General features: G+C 28.3%; 4 protein-coding genes across 9 annotated transcripts; 1 reads left to right on the top strand and 3 right to left on the bottom strand.

Moving 5' to 3' along the window:
• The first annotated feature begins 1,843 nt into the window (after positions 1 to 1,843).
• Positions 1,844 to 2,679, top strand: LOC129618767 (density-regulated protein homolog). The gene is made up of 3 exons (XM_055533737.1): positions 1,844 to 2,033; positions 2,093 to 2,351; positions 2,412 to 2,679. Exons 1-3 carry the CDS (start codon positions 1,935 to 1,937, stop codon positions 2,594 to 2,596), a joined length of 543 nt encoding a protein of 180 aa, XP_055389712.1. The 5' UTR covers positions 1,844 to 1,934; the 3' UTR covers positions 2,597 to 2,679.
• Positions 2,661 to 4,167, bottom strand: LOC129618969 (DNA-directed RNA polymerase III subunit RPC9-like; the record flags this gene model as incomplete). Its single annotated transcript, XM_055534009.1, has 4 exons — positions 3,762 to 4,167; positions 3,027 to 3,141; positions 2,817 to 2,960; positions 2,661 to 2,762 (listed from the first exon to the last, which is right to left on the bottom strand). Coding segments are annotated over exons 1-4 (369 nt in total), but the record flags the coding sequence as incomplete, so codon positions are not given.
• On the bottom strand, positions 3,160 to 3,872 carry LOC129618768 (uncharacterized). Its single transcript, XM_055533738.1, has one exon. The coding sequence runs from the start codon at positions 3,652 to 3,654 to the stop codon at positions 3,223 to 3,225; it is 432 nt and encodes a 143-aa protein (XP_055389713.1). The 5' UTR covers positions 3,655 to 3,872; the 3' UTR covers positions 3,160 to 3,222.
• A 1,540-nt stretch (positions 4,168 to 5,707) lies between the features above and the next one.
• On the bottom strand, positions 5,708 to 9,688 carry LOC129618763 (zinc finger protein 260-like). Of its 6 annotated transcripts, XR_008697829.1 has the most exons (8): positions 9,530 to 9,688; positions 8,789 to 9,467; positions 8,623 to 8,729; positions 8,508 to 8,561; positions 7,981 to 8,172; positions 7,111 to 7,217; positions 6,975 to 7,055; positions 6,861 to 6,915 (listed from the first exon to the last, which is right to left on the bottom strand). XR_008697829.1 is itself a non-coding variant. In XM_055533732.1 (7 exons), coding segments are annotated over exons 1-7 (1,290 nt in total). In that variant the 5' UTR covers positions 9,667 to 9,683; the 3' UTR covers positions 5,709 to 6,739. The 6 variants fall into 6 exon arrangements, 5 of the variants coding, with proteins under 5 accessions (XP_055389709.1, XP_055389707.1, XP_055389706.1 ...); XM_055533732.1 differs by lacking the exon at positions 7,111 to 7,217 and having other exon boundaries at positions 5,709 to 6,915; positions 9,666 to 9,683; XM_055533731.1 differs by lacking the exon at positions 7,111 to 7,217 and having other exon boundaries at positions 5,709 to 6,915; positions 9,518 to 9,680.
• Between the last annotated feature and the right edge of the window lie 1,890 nt (positions 9,689 to 11,578).

Genomic DNA, 11,578 nt, shown 5'->3' with positions numbered 1-11,578 from the left:
ACCATTTACATTTTAAAAAAACATGTTTTTATCCCAAAAACGCAAAAAAGGCTTCGGTTAATTCCAGAAGCGATTTCAAGTATTTTCCCCAATTGTCCGGTAACCATATAAAATAGTGACGACATAATACGAGTAATAAATTTTAATGATTTAGTAAACAAAATCAATGAAAATATTGTGTTGGATGGCTGGTTAGTATTTAAAAATACTTTCTGCTTTGTATTATATATTTTAGAAAATAATGATAACTTCGGGTGTGAGTTTAAATGTAGATTAAAAATTAATTGCGATTTAACAGTAAGTAAATTTTCGGGACATTCATTACCAGCCATTAAATTAGAAAATATTTTATCAGGGGAAATGAAACTTGATTATTGGACTCAATTATTAAAAAATATTACCTTTTTTGATATGTATATAATATCAAATATAACACCGCAGATTATTTAGTGGAAATCACGAGCAAAGTTATAAATTTAGTTCAAGAGAAAGGCTTCCATGTGTTCGTCATAATTTGTGACAACAATAAAATCAACCAGAGTGTGTTTAGGGTTCTGGGAGTCAATAATGAAAATAAATTTCCCAATCCTAATGGAAAATAACAAATTTATCTGATGTATGACACAGCTTGTTTTACCAATAAATAATACTGAAATATAATAAAAAATACTGAAATTTTACTAATATGCTTTAATTTTAGGTAAATGAGCGGATTAGGCCTACTGGGGATACCACTATAAAAAAAACGCCATATTCTCTACTTCTGCAAGGGGGTGTGGAAGGGGAGATAATTACTTATTTACAAGAATGTAAGGACTAGCGAAGTAGAAAAACATTGAATTTTAAGTTTTTCTAAATAAAAATTTTAAAAAAGTTGATTTTGGGGGAGATTTATAATGTTAAAAAGGGCCTTCTATAGATCCCATAAGAATACGTGTAAATTCGTCAGCTGTTAACTGTCACTCCTCTCTTAGGGTCCAGGCCTGTATGAAGAAAATTTTAAGAGACCCTTAACCTAGACGGCGTTGTCAGGTATGACAGCTGCCAAGAGTGTTGAAGATCTGCTATATACGTAGCATATTTGATACCTTTCAAATTTTCATATTCAAAATTAATGCTATGCTGCAATAAACCCAAAGTTCTAAACGAAGCAACTTTATGAGCTCAACTTTATTTTTAGCAAAACAGCAATTTAGGAGATTTTACATGCAGACATTTCTTTGTCTTATTCACTTCAATTTTCCGTACTCTACATAATCATGCGTCTAATTTGTTGTTTTATTTAAAGCCATGTGGTAAGATTAACTTATTTTAATTTTAGGTAATACTAAATATTCTGGCGATATCATTTCATGAAACATAACCAGCAACAAGTTTATTTACCATAATTCCAAATAAAATAAAGCATTAAAAAAAATTTCAATTGTCTTTTTCTTGTTAAAATTAGTAGATACCCCATTTCTAATACTAGTTTCCTTTTTTTATAATAGTATTTGCAAGCTTCCTTTACAAGACAAATTTCAATTTTTACTTAATTATCTTACTTAAAAATAATATATCTTTATCTCGCGAACATGTTTCTTTTCAAAAATTATTTAATTTTTTTTAAAAGTTATGTTATTGTTAACATTTACATACTTGTTCATATTGAAAAGTAATGAATGGAAAATGATTTATAAGAATTACAATTTAAAAATGAGTTATATTGCCTCGTGAATGATTCCGTGAATCTTATGTTTGTAAAACAACGTTTTCTTAAGGAATTTTCGCTACCTGCTACATTTAGATATTTAGATTTTACTACATTTTAAAATAAGTTAACTGCAACTTTGGAAATTTTACTCTTCATGCAAACAGAAAACATTGAATAATTTTTATAACCAATACAGATTACAGAATAGAACTTAGGTAGTTTTAAAACAAAATTTCGTAAAATGACTGAGATCGAGATGCGTTTGAAAATAGGACCCAGGGAAGGCGTAGTTTATCCACTAATAGTGCAATACTGCGGTAACTGTTCAATGCCAATCGAAGTAATATATTTTTTAATATTTAATAAAAATAAATTCAATAACATTGCATTTTTTTTTAGTATTGTGAATATTATCCAGACTACGAAAAATGTAAGCAATGGTTAGAAAAAAATCTTCCAAGCGAATTCGAAAAGGTTAAAATAGATGATGGTGCCGACGGTGGCGGTGGTGAAGAAGACAAAAAAAGGCAAAAGCGGGGTGGGAAAGGCATGATGAAAACAAAGAAAAAAGATGAAGGTCCAAAAAAAATATGTTTGTCTCGTGCTCCTAGAGCAAAGAAAAAATCTGTAACAGTTGTAACAGGATTAAATACATTTGGTAATATGTTCAATACGAAAACCAACCCATATATCAAATTGTAAATTTTTGTCCGTTTAGGAATTGATTTGAAAATGGCAGCAAAATTTTTTGGTACAAAATTTGCTTGTGGCTCCTCGGTTACAGGAGAAGATGAAATCGTTATTCAAGGAGATGTTAAGGATGATCTCTTCGAAGTTATTCCAGAGAAATGGCCAGAAATTGAAGAAGATTTCATAGAAGATTTGGGAGATCAAAAACGTTGATAATTTTGTAATTTATAACAATTATCCCACATAAAAAATTATTTAATTGCAAAATATAAAACGGTTTATTTTTATTTTGTTCATTTGGTATTAAGTAATTTCCTATTATTTCCAATACTTTGCTTACTTGCTCTTCCGTCAAACGTTCTTCACTCTCCTCAATAAGCTTAGAAAAATATAAATATTTTTATAAAAATAAAACTTCAATGTAGGTTATTACCAATTGAAAGTGTAAAGGACTTATGGGTGGACCACTAAACAACATTAAACACTCATTTCTTGTAAATTTAAATTGTTTAATTTCAGAAATAAAAGCTTGTATGCCTTCTTTTGTTTGATTTTTACAGGAAGATTCTTCCAAAAACTGCAGGGTTTGAAAATATACATATACTAATGAAAATTACATACTTTATTTGTATAAATATATAACCTCATAAGTTGTCGTTGCTAAATTTCTCAACCCCGGCGTTTTCTTTATATCTTTCATATTTCTTAAAATTTCCAAAACTTCAAAATTTGTCAATGCAGAATAACGAGCATCAACTCTAAAAATGAAAAACCAGTTAAAGTTTGTAAAAAATTTTACTGAAAAATAATTTGCATAAATTTATTTAAGTTTATATCATTCAAGAGTGTTTCTTTATTTCCTCTTTTATATCAGACGCCGTTATATCTAAAACGTTATCTAATATATCGGGCATTTGCAGTGCTTGCTTAAATGGATCAGATTTAGAGGGAATTGCATCATAATTCCAATAGATCAAGGAATTGAAACTGCCAAATGCTTTCAAAGCTTTTGACTCATTTTCATCTGATATTCTCATACTATTTCTCGTACAAATTCCAATAAATCTGCTGTCCAAATTCATTTTTTCTCCCTTCATTGGATAACCACGCAAAGAATTTGATAGTATATCTTCCAATTCCTCTGTGTACGGATCGAAATGGGTTGACATATTCGCTTTTCCGCAACCATGTATTGCTGCAGGGATATACTGTACTTTTACGGAATTATTCAATACAACCTTTTTATTAACAACAGATAACTTAGCCGACATTTTTAGTTTAATATTAAGGTTGGTGTGAATAGTGTAATTTTACATAAGCAATCATTCATTAGTACGTATTAAATTTTTCCAATTTTCCCCGGAATTGCATCACTTACACTTCCATATTTTTCAATTCAACGAAATAAATTTACGATTTCTATTTCAATTTAATGTTTACGTTCTTGTAGATTATACTTTTCGTGCCTTAATATTTAATAACCTTTAATAATAGAAAACTTTTAACAAATAAATTGTTACAATCAGCTGTCTTGAAATTAACACCGGTGCTAATGAAATAAGCCATAGAAATATTAATTTTAGACTGGCAACAACCAAAGTATTTCCCACCGGCAATTGTAAAACTCCTGAGTTCCCATTTTTAGATTCCTCTATAAGAGGCCAATCAACCTCGCGGCCTGCAGTTACTTAATCCAGCGGTCCGTTACGATTTTTCAAAATTGTGAAATTTAATTCTTATAATTTTGTTACAAATATTGTTTAGATCAGTAAGGAAGTATTGAAACCAGAGTGGTTCTGCGGAGGGTTGCCACACATACATAAACCAGACTTATGCGTATACCAAAAATACACAGTTTTGAAAAGTGGAAAGCGACTTTTTTATAAATCAAATTTATTTGAACCAGTTTAATATTCTTATATTTGTAAACAGACCAGTTAAGTAAACTTGAAATTTTCTGAATATTCTAATTAGAATAAAAATATGGTCAAAAATTAGCTGAAAAACCAAATTTAAAAGAAAATAAAGAGTAAAGTCCCCTTATATTATAGTAACACACTCTCCCAGAAGGTGTATTAAAATCTTCCCCGCAGAACCTGCAAATACCTTCACTTGCCAGCCCAAGCCTGCTGATGTGCCCCTTAAGTCTAAAATGATTTGACAAGGCCACGGTGAGGATTCTGATTCTTGCTCATTCTTATAATTTTCTTAAAACGCTACTGGACATAATCTCCTTTCCCCTCATCTCTTACCACGCCTACATGATCTGGCGCCCAGCACAAGGTGACCTGATTGTGCCTACCCAATTCATTTTCTCATTGAGCCCCATACTGCCGCGAAGGAATTATTGCCATATATTGAAAACGAATTCAGCGCTCCGATGGCAGGCGGTCTATCCGACATAATCGCTACGTTCTGTCCCCCATGCCCTCTCTTAAGGCTGCATTGCACAATTCCATGGCGTGCAACTCAGTCTGAAACACGCTTGAAAAAACTCTCATGGTTTCGAAGAATTTGAAATTTCCCCCTGGTGGCACCCCTTTGTCATATATATCCTTAGAGGCTTATATTATTTGTGCCCATGAAAAAAATATAGATATACAAACATACATTTGTGATTTGATTATATAAGAAATATGCATTCGTGGGACCGTAGGGGTCATATCATACATAATTAGCAAGGTTATTAATATCAAATGTACATTTTCTTTTTCTCAAATTTGAAAAATGCATAAAAGTCAACTCAATACCTCAAAAAATTTTTTTTGAAAAAAGGATTTTGTTCTTAGATACTGTAGCATCTATAGAAATTTAAATAAAAATCTGATGTGATCAGCACATAACCGACCGCAATGTATATTGTCTAGCTAAGTAAAAGATTAGAAAAATTCCTTTTAAACACTCTTTTTCAATTTTTAGGGCGTTAGTAAGCTTTGAAAAATGCAAATTTTCCTCTTAGTAAAGTTTCGCTTTGTGTCAACCGAATTCCCTGAAAAGCTCGCTAATTAGTTACGGTAACAATCACAGCTCAAATATCAAATTTCAAGAAATTCCATAAATCCGTTCCGTAGATATGGTAAAAAACGTAAAATCGGCCCTCAGTTTGGCTTCCAAGCCCTGATCGCTCCAAAAAATTTATATGTTCATTGTTTTCAAAATTCAAATTTAAATATTAAATTTCCAGGAAATTTCAAGTCTCAGAGCTTTTAATACCTTTACATTGTAAAAAAACTGCTAAAGCTTTTGATACATTTTGGAATACAATTTTTGCAATATTTATACATATTTTGACGTTTGCTTGAAAATTTCAATTTAAAGTTCTTTGAAAATGTTAATTTTTAACAAACGTTACCACATCATTAAAAATATGGGATTTTTATATGCTATTTCAGGAAAAAAAACTTAATAACTAGCACTTTATTGAAAATATATGCTAGTTTATTTAATTGGTTATTTCTGACAACATTTATATGACATGTATAAGAAAAGCGTGCTCGATGTTTTCGATACCCAATTTACTTTTATTTTACTTATCCACTACGTATAGAACGCATTTAGAAAAATGTACAATGTCAAGAGCTTTTACTAAACTTTTGCATTGCAATGTGATAATTTGTAAAGTTTGGGCGTAAGCGCATTATTGAAGTCACGGAAAGTTTTTGTTACTTATATACAGTTTCCGTGATTTCAATAATGCTTTAAAAAAGATTTAAGTGCTGTATTAATACGGTTGTGGTACCGTCTCAGAGCTTTCAGTACCTTTACATTGTAAAAAAAATTACTAAAGCTTTTCGTATATTTTGGAATACAATTTTTACCATATCAATAAAACTTTGACGTTTATTTGAAAATTTCAATTTAAAGTTCTGTGCAATTAATGTTCATTTTTATAAAACGTTACATCATTAAAAACATACCATTTTTATGCTGCATTTTAGGAAAAAAACTTGATAATTAGAACTTTATTGCTGAAAATATATGCTAGTTTATTTTATCGGTTATTTCTGGCAACATTTATATGACAAGGTATAAGAAAAGCGTGTTCAATTTTTGCGATTACCGATTTATTTTTATTTTACGTCTCCACTACGTATAAAACGCATTTAGTAAAAGTTTACAATGTCCAGAGCTTTCGCTAAACTTTGTGGAATTTCATACTTTGTAAAATTGACGTCGTAAGCACACGATTTAAATTTTGATTTTTACATTTTCATAGATTAATTTAAAAGTTCATTATGCTAGTTTGACAGATTTTTAAATATGAAAAATAATATCATAGAATAGCATGAGAATTTCAACGTTTGAAGTATTTGAACTTTTGGAAATCGAATGCAGACAAAAGGACTGTACAACGTTTTAATCACTCCTTCCTTTCAATGTGTAATTGATATTTGGCATAGATAAACAGCCATGTCTGCTTTTCAAATGATACGTCATGCTATGATACGTTCGAAAATATTCCTTACATATATTGCACATGTAATCCTTGGTTTCCGCGTGAACTCTTGCGTGCATTTTTAATCCTTTTTCATCTAAAATTTAAAAGCTGATACTAAAATTTATAATAAAATATTTTAAGTTAAAAGCATACCAAAACTTTTAGAGCAAAATTGACATATAAATTTTTTTTCTTTCTTTTTATGAGTAAATTTATTGTTAAATAGATGTTGTTCTGCAATAAAAATGACTTTTTATTTAATTCAAATCAAACTTTGTTTGTATTTTACAGCTGTTATATGATCATTTTCGGAAAATTTTTATCCTAAATGTATACCATACCCAAATTTCGTTTATTCCATATTACAATTGCAAAAAATCGAATTGAACAACAACACTTAAATAAACAATTCTATATCTTAATATCTAATAAACTGGTGAAAAATTTTGTATACAATATATTCCAGACTTCCAAAGGGTCACTAAAAATTTTACAAACGCGAAATACACCCTCATTCTGACACTTCAAAAAACTTTTAAACATTATTTAAAAAATGCTAACGTCATCATCTTCTCTCATTTTTGTTCAAAAAGTACTATATCAGACGTTTTGCATCAAACGCATACAACAACTTTATAAAGTTTTTCAAGTTCTATAGTTTTAAAAAACTTTGTTATACCAGCCAGACCTATTATAAGCCAGACAAGTATATAATAAATCTCTCAATGCACAAAAACAGCTTATAAAGAAAATTGAAGTTAATTACTAAAATTTCGAGTTACATGTGTATGTTTGAATTTTTGCATAACCTGTCTTCATCTTAACATTTCAAATATTATTTCAAAAAATGTTAATATTTCAAACATAAAACGTCATTTTTACCACAAAAAAAATTGTACTTTGCAAATGTAATTTCCTTTAAAATTTACAAGCAATTTTAACTATAATTATATAAACAAAAAAATAGGATCCGATCTAGGTTAATTTTTGTCATGTCGAAATAGACATATGTATGTATGTATTAACGTATTATTAATGTTCGAAAAATAACTGATTTACAGTTATGTTTCGAACATTAATATATATATATACATGTACAGTTACTGTACATATATATATTCCTCTTACCAAAAATATATTTATCTCATTAAAATCTTACCAAAATCTTGTTTAGCTGATTTCCTTTTTGTTTTTTTTTTAATAGTCTTCATACTTGCAATTTGGCAGAATTTTTCCTTAATTACACTGGACTTTTCAACAGACTTTTTATGGCATGATTTTTTGTGAAACGTTAAAGTGCAAGTGCTAGCTACATTTTTCCCGCATGCATCACATTGAAATGGTTTTTCACCTAAAAAAAAGATTTTATTTGTAAAAATACTTCAATCATTACTGCTACTGCTATATTTATTGGAATCAGAACTGATTTTCATTCCGGTATCCAAAATACTTTTATGTTCATCGTTTTCATACTTAATCAAGTACTTTTAAAGTTAAGTGGCTGCCTACTACTAAATTTCCAACATTTCTATGGGAACATTATCAAAGTTTAAATAACAGGTTTACAATTGTATTGAAAGATACCCCCTTTATCATACTTTGAAAAAAAAAAACTATTCTCATATAAACGGTTGCAGTTTTTACAACAGCATTGAATACTAAGAGTATGATAGCTCAAGTACTAACCAGTATGTGTTCTTTGATGTATATCACAAGCTGCTTTGGTACGAAATGGTTTCTCTATAATTATAACATAATGTTTTATTAAATCATAGCACTTTATAAAAGTCACAAAATATACCACAAAACGAACAAGAAAACTTTTTTTCTCCAGTATGCGTCATCATATGAACTGTAAGATTATTTTGTGCGGTGAAAGCTTTAGGACAAACGGTGCACTTAAAAGGTCTGAAATTATTTTTATTGATTGTTTTATTAAATATTTAAATTTAGATGAATTTACAAACTTTTCTCCAGTATGAATTCGCATATGTATTTTTAAATAATGCTTTCTCGTTGTAGTAACACCGCACACTTCACATTTAAATATTTCCTGTAATTGAAAATGAGATTTGATATGGTCCCCTTGAGCCCTTTTTCCGGTATATGTTTTATCACAATGCGGGCATGGATATATTTCCCGTTTTGCATTAGAATTTGCTTTAGTTTTCGAGTTTGAATTTCCCAATTTATTATCTGAGCTATTAGATCTTGTATCAATATTAAGTTCCGATTCATTTATTTCCTTATCTTCCATTACAATTTCATTTTCAGTTTTACTCTCTGTATCTAGTTTACCTTCACTATTTTTTTCATTCGCTTTATAACTTTCATGGTCAGTTAAAAATAGTTGATAAGTAATATTTTCATCCTCAATGCTTTTACTTTGCCTTTCATCACATTGAAAACTTTCATTTTCAGTTGTAAGAATGTTCGTTTGTTTTTCTAGATGGACTTTAGTAGCATGATTCAAAAAATTATCTAAATCGTCGTATTTACTTTCGCAATTGTTGCATGAGATCCACCATTTTAAAGGCTTATCTTCTGTAATAAACACTTCCCCATAGCTTACGGAAATTATTGAAGTTTCTGTTTCATCTACCGTTTTCAAATCGTGATAACTATTTTCCAAATAAACCATTTTCACTGAAATCAAAAATCTTAGCACTTTACTAACTATATTATAATTATTTTACTTCTATACTAACTATACTATTATAATACTATTATAACTATCATAGTAACTATTATATACTATTATATATTATTATAATACTATTATAATTAACTTATAATTTTGCTACAAAATTCTAATGAAAATACAATAACTGCGTTATATTATACTTTTATTGCTCTAAGCATGGCAGATAAAAATACTTCTTATATTTTTGTTATGTCAAGCTTTAATGACAATAGATAGATGTCATTAATGTCTTTATATCTAACAAGTCCCAATGCTCAGAGAGAAACTTGAAAGCACGACCTTATTTTACATGGGTTTTTTTTAAATCGAAGTGGCTATTTTTTGAGAAGAAATATTAAAATAAATTTACACTTATTATAAAGCAGGTAAAATTTAGAAAATATATTTGAAAAATCAAAAAAATACATTAATATTTTCATTGATAATTATTTTAAAATTCTAAAAAAAGCGGAAAAACAACAAACACCACCTTCGCCTTCAACGTTTTATATGTTACTGAAAGCATTTTATTATTTTTAAGTGAACAGCTTTTTTTTCTCATAGGGTAAGTTAACTCAAGATATGGGAAGTAACTGTGGTGTCAAGTTGAAAATATAACTAATGAAAGATAATTCTTAAATATTGATATAAATACATAGTAAAGAAAAAATTTGAAGAGGGAATTAGAAAATAATATCTAAAATACAATCAAATATCATTTGTTAAATACAAATTTTATATAAACTTCAAAATTTTACATCTATTTTTATTTGAAAAAATATTAAAAACTTACTATCATTTATATCAATTACCTAAGAAAAAAAAAAATTTAAAATGTTTGGAAAAAACAATCATATATTTTTATGACCGGATTTGAATATTTTTTTATTTTTGAAATAAATGGTATTTTACCAAATGACTCAAAAATTCCGACTGTAAAATAACAGGTATTTTAAAATTTTTGTTCTTTATGTAAAATTCTTTCCGTTTAGAATTAAGATAGGTCATACATACACATGCAGGGACATTTTATAAATAGGTCATCTTGTTTACCTGCCAATAAAATATGAAAAAAGAGCACAGCAAAATTTTTGGAGCACTCAATATAACATGTTTGAAATAGTTTTAAAATAATTATTTAAAAAAAAATTTATTGGAAGTAGGTACATACATATTTATTTTTAATAACTTAAAAACTAACTGAAATTATTTGAAACAATTTTATAAGTAACGTATAAATAACCGAAATGAGATAATTCAAATTGTTGAAATGTTTCAACCTATATTACTTTTAATAACATTTTTGTTGGCCGACACTACTCAATTTACTTTATTGGGAAATACAAAATGTGCATAAAAAATCATAATCCTTCCTCATTTACATTTGAAACCATACTGAAATATGAATTTGAATTTTTTTTTCATGTTTTCTTTCCTCCTACCTTTCTTTCTTTTTCGTGCAATAGAATTTAAATGGGAAGCTTTTTAAAAAATGTGTATAATATCCTGAGATTTTTTAAAATATTAATTAAACTCTTTTTTACTTAAAAAAAAAGAAAAAAATAATAAAAAATATGACACGATCAGTGGCATTTAAAGAAAAACCCAGCAACGAAGCCAAAAATTCGTAATATTTCGTAAAAAAATTGAGTATTGGGACTTGTTAGATATAAAGACATTAATGTCATCATACATACTATGCGAACGCTACCATATTTTCGATTGTTAAACCAGAAAAAACTATATCGATTTCGAACGTCATACAAAAACAAATGATAATTTTTGTTTTCAACTTTTCAGGTTTTTAAATTCTACTTTTCGGTTTTTTGGACGGAAAATTCCCACTTTTCAGTATGTTAAAAAAATATACTGAAAATTAAAAGTTTTATAAAAATATTCAAGTAGGTACAAAAATCAAATAGTGAAATTATAATTTCTGATTCGAAGAAATATCCTTTTTATATTCTAAAAATTTAAAATCCAAACAAACGCAAATGTCTCACAATGGTTTAGATCGCTTGAAGGACTTAAAGATCACTTCCCACAAAAATATCATTCATCACAATTAAAATTA

The sequence above is a fragment of the Condylostylus longicornis genome, unplaced genomic scaffold, assembly GCF_029603195.1.
Source record: "Condylostylus longicornis isolate FDR11 unplaced genomic scaffold, ASM2960319v2 ptg000010l, whole genome shotgun sequence".
Taxonomy (NCBI): Eukaryota; Metazoa; Arthropoda; class Insecta; order Diptera; family Dolichopodidae; genus Condylostylus; species Condylostylus longicornis.
Note: the sequence above shows the minus strand (reverse complement) of the source record. Positions and strands in the feature narration are given on the sequence as shown.

What these genes read in the sequence shown, in the direction of transcription:
- LOC129618767 (XM_055533737.1), top strand. Translation starts at nt 1,935, where the DNA reads ATGACTGAGATCGAGATGCGTTTGAAAATAGGACCCAGGGAAGGCGTA. An exon ending in ACTGTTCAATGCCAATCGAA is followed by an intron (nt 2,034 to 2,092) that starts GTAATATATTTT and finishes ATTTTTTTTTAG; the next exon opens with TATTGTGAATATTATCCAGA. An exon ending in AACAGGATTAAATACATTTG is followed by an intron (nt 2,352 to 2,411) that starts GTAATATGTTCA and finishes TTGTCCGTTTAG; the next exon opens with GAATTGATTTGAAAATGGCA.
- LOC129618768 (XM_055533738.1), bottom strand. Translation starts at nt 3,654, where the DNA reads ATGTCGGCTAAGTTATCTGTTGTTAATAAAAAGGTTGTATTGAATAAT.
- LOC129618763 (XM_055533730.1), bottom strand. An exon ending in GTTTTCTTGTTCGTTTTGTG is followed by an intron (nt 8,562 to 8,622) that starts GTATATTTTGTG and finishes TTATAATTATAG; the next exon opens with AGAAACCATTTCGTACCAAA. An exon ending in ATTTTGCTCTAAAAGTTTTG is followed by an intron (nt 6,916 to 6,974) that starts GTATGCTTTTAA and finishes TTTAAATTTTAG; the next exon opens with ATGAAAAAGGATTAAAAATG.